This window comes from Felis catus, chromosome D4 (assembly GCF_018350175.1).
Source record: "Felis catus isolate Fca126 chromosome D4, F.catus_Fca126_mat1.0, whole genome shotgun sequence".
Lineage (NCBI taxonomy): Eukaryota > Metazoa > Chordata > Mammalia > Carnivora > Felidae > Felis > Felis catus.
The window spans coordinates 73,056,875-73,074,682 of record NC_058380.1 but is presented as its reverse complement, the minus strand read 5'-3'; the positions used below and the strand labels follow the sequence as shown (position 1 = coordinate 73,074,682).

Sequence of the window (17,808 nt, the reverse complement as noted above, 5' to 3'; positions counted from 1 at the left end):
AGTCAGACAAGGGTAAGGGGCTGTGGGCAAGCTCTGAGAGCCAGTAAAAACTGGATGGGGTCTTGGGTTCCTTACCTTGGGTAAGAAATTCAGGGCCTTGCTTACTTTTGAAACAGCACTGGGAGTTTTACCATTGATTTATGGTTAGGCTGTTTCCTAGCCTGGTAGAGACTGTTAGTTTTCTGCATTCCCTTTGTTCCCTTAAAATCCTTAACTACTGAGGTTTTTGCATTTAATTCTAACCTTAGGAAGCTCTGCAAGAAATGTGCACAGGCAAGTAGAAGCCAGAGGGCGTAGATGGAGGGAAAACAGTTGGGGGCCTAAAATGACTTCTCACAGAAGCTCTGTCTTGTCTTTCTTTTTCTGGGGACCTTTAACTCCTTCTGCTTCCAGTACCAGTGTATCTCCTCATTTCTGGACATCGTTTTCCTCTATCCCATCTCAACCAACTTCCATAGTCCTATTCTAGATATATAATCACCAGTAACTGTAACCTCCAAGCATTTCATTCTGGCCATTATTTCTGTTTCTGGTTTGTTTACGGTAGTACCTTGACTCCAGTAATTCTCCACTTCCATCCAAAGCTCCGACCCATTGATCCTCCACTTTTTCAGTGTCCTTTCCACCCCACTCCCTACTTTTTACTTCTCGCTTTTCTCAGCATGAATTCCATGCCTCATGGTTTTTGCCTGAGCCACCGTCATCCCACTGAAATCTAATTGCCTAGTCATTATTGCCACTTGGCCAGATCTACAAGATCTATTATAATATGCTATCTCAAAGTTAATTTGGACCAATAGAATTTTTATGGTAAAATGCATATAACATAAAATTTTCCATTTTAATCATTTTTAAGTGTGCAGTTCAGTAGTATTAATTATGTTCACAATGTGTGAATCCATCACCACTATTTCCAAAACTTTTTCATCACTCCATACAGAAACTCTGTACCCATTGAGCGATAACTCACTTTTCTACCTTACCCCCACAGCCCTCGGTCACCTCAAAACTACTTCTGGCTCTGTGAGTTTGCTTATTCTAGATATTTCATATAATTGGAGAGGGGGGAAACACAGAATCCGAAGCAGGCTCCAGGCTCTGAGCTGTCAGCACAGAGCCTGACATGAGGTTCCAACTCATGAGCCATGAGATCATGACCTGAGCCAAAGTCGGGACTGAGCCACCCAGGCACCCCTGTTCTCTAGAGCATTTTAAAGCAAATCCCATGTATGGCGTTTCATCAGTATATACTTGTTTTACAGATTTTTGTTGTCTTCATTTTATGAACTGATACTGGTTTTCCCTATAGTGGTTTCCTTTTAAAATCATGAATTTAAGTCAAAAAGTTGAATTGAAACTCTTAAGTCAGTAATAGTGCAAGTGACATGCAGATATGTAAAAATTGTGAAAGCAGCATATGAATAAATGATTTCTGAGAGCATTATTCTGAAGTACTTAAAATTCCTTGAGTTTGCCATGTTCTTTTTTCATGTCGCCATAGCTTTTTTCATACTCCTTTCTCCATCTAGAATGATCTTTCTTCCTCTTCCATATCTTACTGGAGTTTACGCCATTCATTTTTTACATTTCAAAAAAGTTATTTTATCTTTACTTTTTTAAAATTATTTTTACATTTTTCATTATTCATTTTGCCTAACTACATCTTCTACAAAGCCCAACTCAACCTCCCAAAATAGAATCATTCTTTCTTTCCTATTTGTATTATAACTTATTTAACACCCTGTAGCTTTTATATATTTACTTGTTTGCCTCCATCTACTAGTCTGTAAACTTCCTGTCTTTTGTTCATACTAGTATTCTGAGCACCAAATAATGCTGGCTGTGTGGTTGCCTAATAAGTGCTTATTGATGGAAAGAGAGGATGAATGATTCTCCATAGCAAAGGTTTCCTAATAGGTGTTCTGCTTCTCCCACATAGTAAAACTGGCCTCATAGTATAAACATCTTTAATTTATTAAGATGGACTCTGCATGATTAAAACAGCAGTGACTCCTGGCACATGCTTTACACATCACCTAGCGTTTTTCACTTTAGATTGAACAGGAACGTCCTGTACAGAGATTTGTGTCATTCAAGGATGTGACTGTGGACTTCACTTGGGAGGAGTGGCAGCAGCTGGATTCTGCTCAAAGAAACCTGTACAGGGATGTGATGCTGGAGAACTATAGCAACCTTGTCTCAGTGGGTAAGTGTCATAGACTCTGAGTCTAGAGTTCTTTCTTGGCCAGCAAGAAAGCAGAGACAGGATTAAAATATGAGAGATGGCTAATGTCCGGGAAAAGACAAGAGCCCCAAATAAGGGACCTTGCTCCGTATGTATTAAGATCAGAAGGCTTACAAATGTGATGGGCATGCATGAAGAGACAATGAATCTTTGAACATTAACTCATGGGCATGAGGGAAAGGGGGTTTTGAAGATATACGGTGTTTGGGGGTTTGGCTCAATATAAAACAAAATCCTGGCACCAGGCAGATGGGCAGATGGTTAACAGCAGACAGGAGGCGCTGTGTCTGTTGATCTTAGCTAGCCCAGGGGATAAGACAGATAGAGCACCTCAGGGTTAACAAGGCACCTTTCTTTTGTTAATAGGCTCCCTTCTGGGCAGCATCACCTGCAGCACAGCAGTCTATAGCCCTATTTACCTGTTTACCTAATTTGGTCCTTCCTGTGAAAGCAGCTTTCTGCCATAGTACTAAATTGGGGGTGCTTTTTCCCTGAATACCTAATCTTGCTTACCTCATATACTTTTGTATAGGGGGTTTTTGCCCCCCTTTCTGTTCTGGGGGCATTTCCCCCCCCACCCCGTTTTATTCTGGGGGCCTAATCTTGTTTACCCAAGCTTGGGTGTGAGCATCCCATGGCTTTGTAATTCTTTATGCCTTGTTAGCCCATCAGTACAGGCTCAGGGAATTCCTAAGCTTATTCCTCACAGGTAAGGACATCACTCAGAGGGTACTAGGGACTAATTACCTATTGCTATGTAACAATCACTTCAAAATTTAGTAACTTATTATTTTTTTTCAACGTTTATTTTTGGGACAGAGAGAGACAGAGCATGAACGGGGGAGGGGCAGAGAGAGAGGGAGACACAGAATCGGAAACAGGCTCCAGGCTCCGAGCCATCAACCCAGAGCCTGACGCAGGGCTCGAACTCACAGACTGCGAGATCGTGACCTGGCTGAAGTCGGACACTTAACCGACTGCGCCACCCAGGCGCCCCAAAATTTGGTAGCTTAAAACAAACAATTTTTACTAACAATTTCTGTAGGTCAGGAATTTGGAAGGGCTTAGCTGGGTGGTTCTGGCATGTGGTCCCCTATGGTTGTAATCAGATATTAGCAGGGACTGCAGTTATCTGAAGGCTTGACTGACAGAGTAGGATCCATTTCTTTTCTTTACTTTTTTTTTTTAAAGAAGTTGCAATTTATTTATTTTTAATTAAAAAAATTGTTTGTTTGTTTTTTTTTTTAAATATGAAATTTATTGTCAAATTGGTTTCCATATAACACCCAGTGCTCATCCCAACAGGTGCCCTCCTCAATGCCCATCATCCATCCTCCCCTCCCTCCCACCCCCCCCATTAACCCTCAGGTTATTCTCAGTTTTTAAGAGTCTCTTATAGTTTGGCTCACTCCCTCTCTAACTTTTTTTTCCCTTAGCCTCCCCCATGGTCTTCTGTTAAGTTTCTCAGGATCCACATAAGAGTGAAAACATATGGTATCTGTCTTTCTCTGTATGACTTATTTCACTTAGCATAACACTCTCCAGTTCCATCCACGTTGCTGCAAAGGGCCATATTTCATTCTTTCTCATTGCCATGTAGTACTCCATTGTGTATATAAACCACAATTTCTTTATCCATTCATCAGTTGATGGACATTTAGGCTCTTTCCATAATTTGGCTATTATTGAAAGTGCTGCTATAAACATTGGGGGTACAAGTGCCCCTATGCATCAGCACTCCTGTATCCCTTGGGTAAATTCCTAGCAGTGCTATTGTTGGGTCATAGGGTAGATCTATTTTTAATTTTTTGAGGAACCTCCACACTTTTCCAGAGCGGCTGCACCAGTTTGCATTCCCACCAACACTGCAAGAGGGTTCCCGTTTCTCCACAACCTCTCCAGCGTCTATAGTCTCCTGATTTGTTCATTTTGGCCACTCTGACTGGCTTGAGGTGATATCTGAGTGTAGTTTTGATTTGTATTTCCTTGATGAGGAGCGACGTTGAGCATCTTTTTATGTGCTTGTTGGCCATCCGGATGTCTTCTTTAGAGAAGTGTCTATTCATGTTTTCTGCCCATTTCTTCACTGGATTGTTTGTTTTTCAGGTGTGGAGTTTGGTGAGCTCTTTATAGATTTTGGATACTAGCCCTTTGTCTGATATGTCATTTGCAAATATCTTTTCCCATTCCGTTGGTTGGCTTTTAGTTTTGTTGATTGTTTCCTTTTCAGTGCAGAAGCTTTTTGTCTTCATGAGGTCCCAATAGTTCACTTTTGCTTTTAATTCCCTTGCCCTTGGGGATGTGTCAAGTAAGAAATTGCTACAGCTGAGGTCAGAGAGGTTTTCTCCTGCTTTGTCCTCTACGGTTTTGATGGTTTCCTGTCTCACATTCAGGTCCTTTATCCATTTTGAGTTTATTTTTGTGAATGGTGTAAGAGAGTGGTCTAGTTTCATCCTTCTGCATGTTGCTGTCCAGTTCTCCCAGCACCATTTGTTAAAGAGACTGTCTTTTTTCCATTGGATATTCTTTCCTGCTTTGTCAAAGATTAGTTGGCCATACTTTTGTGGGTCTAATTCTGGGGTTTCTATTCTATTCCATTGGTCTATGTGTCTGTTTTTGTGTCAATACCATGCTGTCTTGATGATTACAACTTTGTAGTAGAGGGTAAAGTCTTGGATTGTGATGCCTCCTGCTTTGGTCTTCTTCACTACCACTTTGGCTATTCGGGGTCTTTTGTGGTTCCATACACATTTTAGGATTGCTTGTTCTAGCTTCGAGAAGAATGCTGGTGCAATTTTGATTGGGATTGCTTTGAATGTGTATGTAGATTGCTTTGGGTAGTATTGACATTTTAACAATATTTATTCTTCCAATCTATAAGCATGGAATGTTTTTCCATTTCTTTATATCTTCTTCAATTTCCTTCATAAGCTTTCTATAGTTTTCAGCATACAGATATTTTACACCTTTGGTTAGGTTTATTCCTAGGTATTTTATGCTTCTTGGTGCAATTGTGAATGGGATCAGTTTCTTTATTTGTCTTTCTGTTGCTTCATTATTAGTGTATAAGAATGCAGCGGATTTCTGTACATTGATTTTGTATCCTGCGACTTTGCTGAATTCATGTATCAGTTCTAGCAGACTTTTGGTGGAGTCTATCAGGTTTTGCATGTATGAGATCATGTCATCTGCAAAAAGTGAAAGCTTGACTTCATCTTTGCCAATTTTGATGCCTTTGATTTCCTTTTGTTGTCTGATTGCTGATACTAGCACTTCCAACACTGTTAAACAACAGTGGTGAGAGTGGACATCCCTGTCGTGTTCCTGATCTCAGGCGGAAAACTCTCCGTTTTTCCCCATTGAGGATGATGTTAGCTGTGGGCTTTTCATAAATGGCTTTTATGATATTTAAGTATGTTCCTTCTATCCCGACTTCCTCAAGGGTTTTTATTAAGAAAGGATGCCGAATTTTGTCAAATGCTTTTTCTGCATCGATTGACAAGATCATATGGCTCTTATCTTTTCTTTTATTAATGGGATGTATCACATTGATTGATTTGTGAATGTTGAAGCAGCCCTGCATCCCAGGAATGAATCCCACTTGATCATGGTGAATAGTTCTTTTTATATGATGTTGAATTCGATTTGTTAGTATCTTATTGGGAATTTTTGCATCCATATTCATCAGGGATATTGGCCTGTGGTAATCTTTTTTTGCTGGGTCTCTGTCTGGTTTAGGATCAAAGTAATACTGGCTTCATAGAATGAGTCTGGAAGTTTTCCTTCCCTTTCTATTTTTTGGAATAGCTTGAGAAGGATAGGTATTATCTCTGCTTTAAATGTCTGGTAGAATTCCCCTGGGAAACCATCTGGTCCTGGACTCTTATTTGTTGGGAGATTTTTGATTCAATTTCTTTGCTGGTTATGGGTCTGTTCAAGTTTCCTATTTCTTCCTGTTTGAGTTTTGGAAGTGTGTGGGTGCTTAGGAATTTGTCCATTTCTTCCAGGTTGTCCAGTTTGTTGGCATATAACTTTTCATAGTATTCCCTGATAATTGCTTGTGTTTCTGAGGGATTGGTTGTAATAATTCCATTTTCATTCATGATTTTATCTATTTGAGTCATCTCCCTTTTTTTTTTGAGAAGGCTGGCTAGAGGTTTGTCAATTTTGTTTATTTTTTCAAAAAAACCACCTCTTGGTTTCATTGATCTGCTCTACAATTTTTTAAAATTCTATATTGTTTATTTCTGCTCTGATCTTTATTATTTCTCTTCTTCTGCTGGGTTTGGGTGTCTTTGCTGTTCTGCTTCTATTTCCTTTAGGTGTGCTGTTAGATTTTGTATTTGGGATTTTTCTTGTTTCTTGAGATAGGCCTGGATGGCAATGTATTTTCCTCTCAGGACTGCCTTCGCTGCGTCCCAAAGCGTTTGGATTGTTGTATTTTCATTTTCATTTGTTTCCATATATTTTTTAATTTCTTCTCTAATTGACTGGTTAACCCATTCATTCTTTAGTAGGGTGTTCTTTAACCTCCATGCTTTTGGAGGTTTTCCAGACTTTTTCCTGTGGTTGATTTCAAGTTTCATAGCATTGTGGTCTGAAAGTGTGCATGGTATGATCTCAATTCTTTTATACTTATTAAGGGCTGTTCTGTGACACTGTATGTGATCTGTCTTGGAGAATGTTCCATGTGCACTCAAGAAGAAAGTATATTCTGTTGCTTTGGGATGCAGAGTTCTAAATATATCTGTCAAGTCCATCTGATCCAATGTATCATTCAGGGCCCTTGTTTCTTTATTGATCCTGTGTCTAGATGATCTATCTATTGTTGTAAGTGGGGTGTTAAAGTCCCCTGCAATTACCACATTCTTATCAATAAGGTTGCTTATGTTTGTGATTGTTTTATATATTTGGGGTCTTCTGTATTCGGTGCATAGACATTTATAATTGTTAGTTCTTCTTGATGGATAGACCCTGTAGTTATTATATAATGCCCTTCTTCATCTCTTGTTACAGCCTTTAATTTAAAGTCTAGTTTGTCTGATGTAAGTATGGCTACTCCAGCTTTCTTTTGACTTCCAGTATCATGATAGATAGTTCTCCATCCCCTCACTTCCAGTCTGAAGGTGTCCTCAGGTCTAAAATGAATCTCTTGCAGACAGCAAATAGGTGGGTCTTGTTTTTTTTATCCATTCTGATACCCTATGTCTTTTGGTTGCAGCATTTAGTCCATTTACATTCAATGTTATTTTTGAAAGATACGGGTTTAGAGTCACTGTGATGTCTGTAGGTATCATGCTTGTAGTGATGTCTCTGGTACTCTGTGGTCCTTGCAACATTTCACTCACAGAATCCCCCTTAGGATCTCTTATAGGGCTGGTTTAGTGGTGATCAATTCCTTCCGTTTTTGTTTGTTTGGGAAGACCTTTATCTCTCCTATTCTGAATGATAAGCTTGCTGGATAAAGAATTCTCGGCTGCATATTTTTTTCTGTTCATCACATTGAAGATTTCCTGCCATTCCTTTCTGGCCTACCAAGTTTCAGTAGATAAGTCTGCCACTGGTCTTATCGGTCTCCCTTTATATGTTAGGGCACGTTTATCCCTTACCGCTTTCAGAATTTTCTCTTTATCCTTGTATTTTGCCAGTTTCACTATGATATGTCGTGCAGAAGATCGATTCAAGGTACGTCTGAAGAGAGTTCTCTGTGCCTCTTGGATTTCAATGCCTTTTTCCTTCCCCAGATCAGGGTAGTTATCAGCTATGATTTGTTCAAGTACACCTTCAGCCTCTTTCTCTCACTCTTCCTCTTCTGGAATTCCTATTATACGGATATTGTTCCATTTGATTGCATCACTTAGTTCTCTAATTCTTCCCTCATACTCCTGGGTTTTTTTTATCTCTCTTTTTCTCAGCTTCCTCTTTTTCCATAATTTTATCTTCTAATTCACCTATTCTCTCCTCTGCCTCTTCAGAGGCTGCCTCTGGCGAGCTGTGGTTGCCTCCATTTTATTTTGCACCTTATTTATAGTATTTTTTAGCTCCTCATGACTATTTCTTAGTCCCTTGATCTCTGTAGCAATAGATTCTCTGCTGTCCTGTATACTTTTTTCAAGCCCAGCAATTAATATTATGACTATTATTCTAAATTCATGGTCCGTTATATTGCTTAAATTGTTTTTGATCAATTCATTAGCTGTCGCTACTTCCTGGAGTTTCTTTTGAGGAGAATTCTTCTGTTTCATCATTTTGGATAGTCCCTGAGGTGGCGCAGAACTGCAGGGCACTTCCCCTGTGCTGTCTGGAGTAACTTGTGTTGGTGGGCGGGGCCGCAGTCAGACTGATGTCTGCCCCCAGCCCACTGCTGGGGCCACAGTCAGACTGGTGTGTACCTTATCTTCCCCTCTCCCAGGGGCAAGTTCACTGTGGAGTGGTGTGGCCCCTGTCTGGGCTACTTTCACAATGCCAGGCTTGTGGTGCTGCTTTGATGGGATCTGGCATATTAGCCGGGGTGGATCTGCAGAGTGCACAGGGGCGGGAGGGGTAGGCTTAGCTCACTTTGCCATTGGTGGTCCCCTGTGGGAGGGGCCCTGCAGCACCAGGAGGAAGGCAGACCCATTGGAGGGATGGATCCACAGAAGCACAGCATTGGGTGTTTGCGGTGCAAGTAAGTTCGGTGACGGGAACTGGTTCCCTTTGGGATTTCGGCTGGGGGATGGGAGAGGGAGATGGCACTGGCCAGCACCTTTGTTTCCTGCTAAGCTGAGCTCTGTCTTCCAGGGCTCAACACCAGGGTCCTCTCGCCCTCCCACTCTCCGAGCAGAGCTGTTGACTTATAACATTCCTGATGTTAAGTCCCGCTGGCTGTCAGAACTCACACAGTCCGGCCCCTCCGCTTTTGCAAGTCAGACTCGGGGGCTCTGCCTTGCTGGGCAGGTTGCCCTTCCACCACCCGGCTCCCCCCCACCAGTCCATGTAGCATGCACCGCCTCTCCGCCCTTCCTTCCCTCTTCTGTGGGCCTCTTGTCTACACTTGGCTCCAGAGAGTCCATTCTGCTAGTCTTATGGCTGTTTTCTGGGTTATTTAGGCAGATATGAGTGGAATCTAAGTGATCAGCAGGATGAGGTGAGCTCAGCATCCTCCAACGCCGCCATCTTCCCCTTTCTACTATGTTTGTTTATTTTATTATTATTATTATTATTATTATTTTATGGAATGCTTCACGAATTTGCGTGTCATCCTTGTGCAGGGGCCACGCTAATCTTCTCTGTATCATTCCAATTTTAGTATATGTGCTACTGAAGTGAGCACTATGTTTATTTTTAAAGGAGAGTGTAAGTGAGGCAGGGGCATAGAAAAGGGGACAGAGAGAGGGGGACATCAGGCTCACGCTGACAGCAGTGAGCCTGATGTGGGGCTCGAACTTGCAAACTGCAAGATCATGACCTGAGCTAAAGTCAAATGCTCAACCAATGGAGCCACCAGGGTGCCCCTGTAGGATCCAGTTTCTGAGATAGCTCACTCACATGGCTGTTGACAGGAGCCTTTAGTTCCTTGCTGTCCATTGGCAAGAGATCTCAATTTCTCACCATATGCACCCGTTTTTATGACATGGCAAACTTCCCCCAGATAGAGTGAGCTGAGAGAAAGCCAGGAGGAAGTCACAGTGCCTTTTATGACCAGGTCTCTGAAATCACATACCATCACCTTTACCTTCTTGTGTTTATTAGAAATGAGTTACTAAGTCCAGCCCATGTTTAAGGGGAGGAGAGAATCTCTTGAAGGGAAGAGTGCCAAAGAACTTATGAACATATTAAAACCACCAGAGTACCCAATTGCCTGCCTTTCCTTTCTTATTTACTGAAAACTGCTGGGTCTCTGAATATTTAATGAGCTTCATTTCAAGCTATAAAGGTCTAAAGAATATTAATTTTGAGTACCAAATATTCCAGTGGACTTGGATGAAAAGAAAATGGGTGATGCATCCTGCTCATTCTTTGGAGGTTAAAGGTGATGGGCTGTGCCTATGTTCCTAGTTTTTATAAGATTAGTTGACATAGGACATATATAGTAAATAGCCCGAATCTTAAATGTACAGATTGATGCATTTTTTTCCTTGTGTTATTTAACCACTGCCCAGATCAATGTATAAAACATTTCAGGCACCCTAGCAAGCTCCCATGGACCCCTTGCCATTTATCTCCTCAACTTGTGATAACAACTTGTGGCTTTTATCACCATAGATTAGTTTTGTCTGTTCTTGAACTTCATCTAAGTGTAACCACACAGTATATAAGTTTTTATTGTCTGGCATCTTTCTTTTTTTTTTTTTTAATTTTTAATGTTTATTTTTTATTTGTTTTTGAGAGAGAGAAAGAGAGAGCATGCACCAGTGGCGGGAGGCAGAGAGAGAGGGAGACACAGAATCTGAAGCAGGTTCCAGGCTCTGAGCTGTCAGCACAGAGCCTGATGCGGGGCTTGAACATACAGACTGTGAGATCATGACCTGAGCTGAAGTTGGATGCTTAACAACTGAGCCACCCAGGCGCCCCTGGTATCTTTGTTTAACATAGTATCTGTGAAATTCATCCATGTTGTTGCAATTGAAAGTAGCTTGTTTCTCCTTACTGTTTCATCATACTCCATTCAGTGAGTTTAGAGTAATTCATCAACGTATCCATTCTACTGTTGGTAGTCATCTGGCTTGTTTCAGATTTGGGCCATTGAATAAAGCTGTATGGACATTCTTATATACACCTTCTAGTGGAAATAAACATTCTATTTCTATTGGGTATATATACAGGAGTGGAGTTTCTGAATCATGGCACATGTATATTTAGCTTTAGATGATACCACCAGGCAGTTTTCCGTAGAGGTTATATCAGTTTATTTCCTACTAGCATTATGGCAGCTCCATCAACATTTGGTAATGTTGGCATTTTTTTTTAAGTTTATTTATTTATTTTGAATGAGACAGAGCGCAAGCGGGGTAGGGGCAGAGAGAAGGAGAATTCCAAGCAGGCTCCACACAGTCAACATAGAGCCTGATGCCAGGCTCGAGAACTCAGGTAACTGTGAGATCGTGACCTGAGCCAAAATCAAGAGTCAGACGTTTAACTGACTAAGCAATCCAGACACCCCTGGTAATGTTAGTCTTTTTAATTTTGGCTATTCTAGTGCATATGTAGTGGGCTTGAGTTCTAGGATGGTTGGATGTCCACTAATGCCCAAGTTCTATATCCTTTCCCATAAACAGGGTATCAGTATCTGAAGTCAGATGTAGTCTTATTGAAGCAAGGAGAACCATGGATGGAGGGGGGAGAAATCTCAAATTGGGCCTATCCAGGTAAGTGAGAACCTGGTATATGGGAAACAGGGATGTAAGATTAGTATTGATTAGTGAGACATTTATCTTTGAAATATTTTTTAGGAAATCATTCTTCTAAGGCCATAGAGGTCTCAAAATGGCCGAAGACTGTTGGTGTGAGATAGTCAAATACCTAAATAACACTTCTACATATCAAACACCCACGCAATCCATTTTCTTTGCTTAACTTTTAGAGAGAGAGGTAACCCCCTTATCTGTTCTTTGTGTCTTATTTATGCCCATATCATTTAGGACATTCTTAATTAGTTAACCTCTCTTTGGCTAACATCTACAGCACCCTATTCTTCCAAAATGGGCTTATACTCTTCCTGTTACACATTTACCCAGACTTAGATATGCCCTCTATCAAAGTAACTTACCAAATGATATTCATATCCTTTTTAATTACCTTGTTTTATTCATCTTCCGTTTAGTGTCATATGTCTTGATATTATAATGTCCTGTTTTGTGTTTTTTCAGTTTTCAGATACTCCAGTAATATAAATATTCTTCCTTTGTCAGTCTTCTTTTTCTACTTTCTTTGTGACCATTTTCACTTGATTCTTTATGTCATTTTTATTATCTTGGTTGTTTTCCTATCTTTTTTCAGTGCTTCTTATTAAATTCTTCTTACCTCCCTGCCCACACCTTGTAATTTAATCTTTCATTTTCCCCCTGAGTTTAACCAATTCTTTTTCATCTCTCCATTTTTTGTTTGTTTGCTTCTTTGTTTTTTTAAATAAGTTCTGCTTCATAGTGGTTTTCCAGGTCCTCAGATGCTTGTTTGAATATATTCTGTTTGGAGTTCAGACAATATTTTCTTCTGGTTCATGGCTAGTTATTTTTGTGTTTTGCAGGGGACAGTTTCCTCTCGATATCTGCACAAATTTATTTCCTGATCTTCTGTAGTAGTTCTCTATAGACTGTACTTTTATTCTGTTCATTTTATTATATCACAGTGTTTTGGTAAGATTTCTAAATTTTATGGAGTTCTTTTCTGTTAGTATAGTAGGTCTTTTCCCCTCCTTCTTTTATTTTGGGATTGGAAAAGAGTTTTGGCTTTTCTGGTTTTGTGGTTTTCATTGTCTTCCAGGACCCATATTTTCCTTTTCTTTCTTTCCTCATTACCACCACCCAGTTATGAGCAGGTATGTCTTCCTTGTTTTTTGCCTTCTTTCTCCCTCTGAAACTGTCTGTTTTTCTACCTCAGAACCGCCCCCTTTAAATAGACCCTGTCCTATTCCATGCATTTTTATGTCATCTGCCTCTTTAAGATGCATATATGTAGAAATCCCTATCCTGTAGTTGTGCTGTAATATGCTTGATTACTTATAAAATACTTGTAACTGTTTTTATGTTTAGTGTGGATTTAATTTTTCTGCTGGTCACTTCCGCTCATTCTCAGTCCCCTTTGCTAGCATCCTTCCTTTGTCTTTCCTGAAATGATTTTTGGATCTGCCTCTGTTCTTCACCGAGCCTTGTGGTGCATTGGGGCTGGTGCCATGTGGGACTGTGACACTGAGTTCATCAACTCTTCTTTTTCCATTGCATCTTGCTAACCTTTTTTTTATGCCTGTTTATTCTTCTATCTTTGAATTTTTTTTTTAATTTTTTTTCAACGTTTATTTATTTTTGGGACAGAGAGAGACAGAGCATGAACGGGGGAGGGGCAGAGAGAGAGGGAGACACAGAATCGGAAACAGACTCCAGGCTCCGAGCCATCAGCCCAGAGCCTGACGCGGGGCTCGAACTCACGGACCGCGAGATCGTGACCTGGCTGAAGTCGGACGCTTAACCGACTGCGCCACCCAGGCGCCCCCTATCTTTGAATTTTAAGCTTACCTTTATTTCAAAACTGATTGTACTCATTATCAGATTTCTATCTATTTCTATTAAAACAAAGAATGTTATTTTTTATTTTTGTGTTTTGTATTCTTTAAAGCTCAGGAGTGAAGTAAGATCACTTACACTTGGGCTTTTTTCAGACTTTGAAACTGGGATGAAAGAATTAACAACACAGAAGAGCATTTCTGAAGAAGTGGTACTCCATAACATGATTGTATACTCAACCTTTGGAGACTGGAAACTTGAAGATGAGATAAATCACCAGGAAAACCAGGACAATTTTTTGAACCAAGTTGCATTCATTAACAATAAGCCCCTGACTGAGGAGATACATTGTGAATGTAACAGTGCACTGGGGAAAGGAATTCATCTGAACAGAACATCTAGTGAACACAACAGAGCCTTCATGCAAAAGCCACACCTTTTTGCACAGCCGAAAATTCTAACCAGTGAGAAATTATATAAATGTGTTCAGTGTGGGAAAGCCTTCAGTGGAAAGTCGGGACTTATTGTACATCAGAGAATTCATACTGGAGAGAAACCATACAAATGTAATGAATGTGAAAAAGCCTTTATTCAGAAGTCACAACTCACTGTACATCAGAGAACTCATACAGGAGAGAAACCCTATGAATGTAATGAATGTGGGAAAGCATTCATCCAGAAGTCAAACCTCATTATTCATCATAGGATTCACACAGGGGAAAAACCATATGAATGCAATGAATGTGGGAAAGCTTTCATCAAGAAATCAACACTTAGTGTTCATCAAAGAGCTCATACTGGGGAGAAACCATATGAATGTAGTGACTGTGGGAAAGCCTTCATCTGGCAGTCACAGCTCACTGTACATCAGAGAATTCATACTGGGGAGAAACCCCATGGATGTAATGAATGTGGAAAAGCCTTCAACAGGAAGTCAGAACTAAGTGTACATCACAGAATTCACACTGGGGAGAAACCCTTTGAGTGTAATGAATGTAAAAAAGCCTTCATTCAAAAGTCAGATCTCATTGTACATCAGAGAACTCACACTGGGGACAAAAGGTATCAATGCAATGATTGTGGGAAAGCCTTCATCCGGAGCTCACAGTTCATTGAACATCAGAGAATTCATACTGGGGAGAAACCCTATGAATGCAGTGAATGCAGAAAAGCTTTTATCCAGAAATCACAACTCATTGTGCATCAAAGAATCCATACTGGAATGAAGCCATATGAATGCATTGAGTGTGGAAAAGCCTTTAGTAAGAAGTCGCACCTCACTGTGCATCATAGAATACATACTGGAGAAAAACCCTATGAATGTAGTAATTGTAGAAAAGCTTTCAGCAAGAAATCTACTCTCATTGTTCATCAGAGAATTCATATTGAACACAAATCCTTTTAATGGAATGAGAAAACTTTGATTCAGCGATCAAAGTTTCATCACACATCATAGAATTCATTAAGCCTAAAAATTCTATGAATGTACTAAACTTGAGAAGCCTTCAACAATAGCTCCCAAACTATTAAGCACCAAAAATAAATACCAAGAAGCAACTTTGAGAAATCATGTTTCCAAAAAAAATTACATTGGACATCTTGGTTCAGGCCTAATACTAAAAGTTTTTTTTAAGTATGATAGAAAAATCTCAACCACATGTGATTGACTTGTTCACTGTGTAGTACAAATTTTTTAATTTTTTTTTCAACGTTTATTTATTTTTGGGACAGAGAGAGACAGAGCATGAACGGGGGAGGGGCAGAGAGAGAGGGAGACACAGAATCGGAAACAGGCTCCAGGCTCTGAGCCATCAGCCCAGAGCCTGACATGGGGCTCGAACTCACAGACCGCGAGATCGTGACCTGGCTGAAGTCGGACGCTTAACCGACTGCGCCACCCAGGCGCCCCAGTACAAATTTTTTAAATGAGTGAGTATAGTTGGCATTTGAGCAACATGGGTTAGGGGCACCATTGCCCTATGCGCTTGAAAATTCATGTGTAACTTAGCTCTCCAAAAACTTAACTAATAAATAGCCTCCTACTATTGACTGGAAGCCTTACTGGTAACATAACCATTGATAACACGTTTTTATATTATATGTATTATATATTGTATTCTTACAATTAAGTAAGCTATAAAAAAGAAAATGATATTAAGAAAGTCATAAGGGGGTATCTATGGGGTTCAGTCAGTGGAGCATGCGACTCTTAATCTTGGAGTTGTGAGTTCGAGTCCCACACTAGATGTAGAGATTATTTAAAAATCTTTTTAAAAAGTCATAAGGAAGAGAAAATACACTTATAGTATTGTACTGTATTTATAAAAAAAATCCAAGGACCCTCATAGTTCAAACCTGTATTGTTGAAGGGCCACCTTCAAATTGATTAATCAGAACACGAAGTGACAACTATATGTGATTATCCTACAAATCATGTAGGAATGGCGTTCATAACCCAAATTATCTGTCATTTGGAAATGGCTATGGATATTCATGCCTGCTTTACTTTCCATGCTAAATGACACCATTTTCCCCACATCTTAAAAAATGTAAAAGGATACATTGTAACTAAGTTACAACTAGCTCTTCCCCCCACTCTTTCTTGATGTGTATAGAATTACGAGAAGATGAAATCAGTGTATTTATAAAGACATCAAAAGTTTGGTGTCTTTGATACTTTTATACTTTTGAAAATATTGCTTGATGTAAAGCATTCAGAAGTAAGAAATACATCAAACAACAGACAAAGCAAGTAGTGGATGTAGACAATGTTGGCATACTCAACATATGACAAAAATTGTTCTACACAAAGGAATTCCTCCTGTTCATAGCCCTTTTTCAGCTCATGGTATTTACATGCGTACTCTTATGCATATCTTGAGATCTTTATATCCTTGTGATTATCAGAAGTGAATTTTTTTTTTAATTTTTTTTTTCAACGTTTATTTATTTTTGCGACAGAAAGAGACAGAGCATGAATGGGGGAGGGGCAGAGAGAGAGGGAGACACAGAATCGGAAACAGTCTCCAGGCTCTGAGCCATCAGCCCAGAGCCCGACGTGGGGCTCGAACTCACGGACCGCGAGATCGTGACCTGGCTGAAGTCGAACGCTTAACCGACTGCGCCACCCAGGCGCCCCAAAAGTGAATTTTTTAAAAGCCTTCTAGATTGGATATTTCTACCACACTTTCTGCTAAGTAATTTTACATGTACTTTCTCATTTAATCCTTTCAGCAAATGCATGAAACTGAGATTATCACCATTTTATAGGTGAGGCAAGCCTAGAGAAGTTTCTTGACCTGGCTAAACCCATGTGGCTAATAAGTGGAAGGTTGGGATTCAGATCAACCTCTTAGCCTCCACACAATTCTGTCCCACTGGAGACATGGAGGAGTTGGTCATGTCACTTCACCTCGACAGAATTTAAATGAACTTGACATAATATGGTATTCTGTATCCTGTCCCTACATTATTCTAAATAAATTAACAAGAAACATGCATTTTAAAAACTGTTTATTTATTTTGACAGAGAGAGATAGAGAGCAAGCAGGGGAGGGGCAGAGAGAGAATCCCAAGCAGGCTCTGCACTGATGGTACAGAGCTTGACACGGGGCTCAAACCCACAGACCTTGAGATCATGACCTAAGTTGAAATCAAGAGTTAGACACTTAACTGGCTGAGCCACCCAGTTGCTCCAAGAAACATGCATTTTGAAGGGACTATTAAATTGTAGTTTCTTATATGTAGAAGCTCTTGGAGATACATTTTGAGGGGTATCTATTTTGCTGCCCTATACGTTTTCTTGTGACCAGCCTGAACATAGAAATAATACTATTGTTTTATAGTTTGTTTGCAAATTAAGTCTTTGTTTTGTTGAGTTGTCATTTTATCACAAATAACTTTTCTTAGAAACTCTATTATCCAAGGCATCCTTTCCTTTTAGTTTTTATTATTTTATTTTATTTTTTTAAGTGTTTTATTTATCTTTGAGAGATAAAGCACACATGGGGAAGGGGCAGAGACAGAAGGGGACAGAGGATCCGAAGCAGGCTCTGCACTGAGAGCAGTGAGCCCGATGCAGGGCTTGAGCTCACAAACCATGAGATCATGACCTGAGCCGAAGTAGGATGCTCAACCAGCTGACCCACCCAGGCACCCTGGCATTCTTTCCTTTTAAAGAAGAATAACTTCATATAAGTTGTATATATTGTTGTCAAGTAATATTATGAAAAGAGAGGTTCATATCAAAAACCTTTCAGCCTTTCCTTAAAATGAAGGTGAAGCTGATATTGAGCTTGATCCTAAGTTTTTGTTTTGTTTTGTCAGAGAGAGAGACAGAGAGAGAGAACATATGTGGAAGCTGGG

General features: G+C 40.0%; 1 protein-coding gene and 1 non-coding gene across 17 annotated transcripts in view; one reads left to right on the top strand and one right to left on the bottom strand.

Moving 5' to 3' along the window:
* The window catches only part of ZFP37 (ZFP37 zinc finger protein), a 45,990-nt gene extending 30,737 nt beyond the window's left edge, over positions 1 to 15,253 (top strand). For 10 of the 16 annotated variants that reach the window (XM_019816350.3, XM_045042576.1, XM_045042575.1 and 7 more), the window contains 3 exons: positions 2,056 to 2,206; positions 11,503 to 11,592; positions 13,599 to 15,252. In XM_019816350.3, the coding sequence (XP_019671909.1) occupies positions 2,056 to 2,206; positions 11,503 to 11,592; positions 13,599 to 14,848 (1,491 nt within the window). In that variant the 3' untranslated portion in view covers positions 14,849 to 15,252. Of the gene's footprint in view, positions 1 to 2,055; positions 2,207 to 11,502; positions 11,593 to 13,598 lie in introns of all 16 variants that reach the window. The other 6 variants (XM_045042574.1, XM_019816341.3, XM_019816342.3 and 3 more) reach the window with 3 other exon arrangements.
* Positions 9,451 to 9,557, bottom strand: LOC111557695. The gene has a single exon (XR_002737923.1). It is a non-coding gene; the product is annotated as a U6 spliceosomal RNA (small nuclear RNA).
* Positions 15,254 to 17,808: the final 2,555 nt, after the last annotated feature.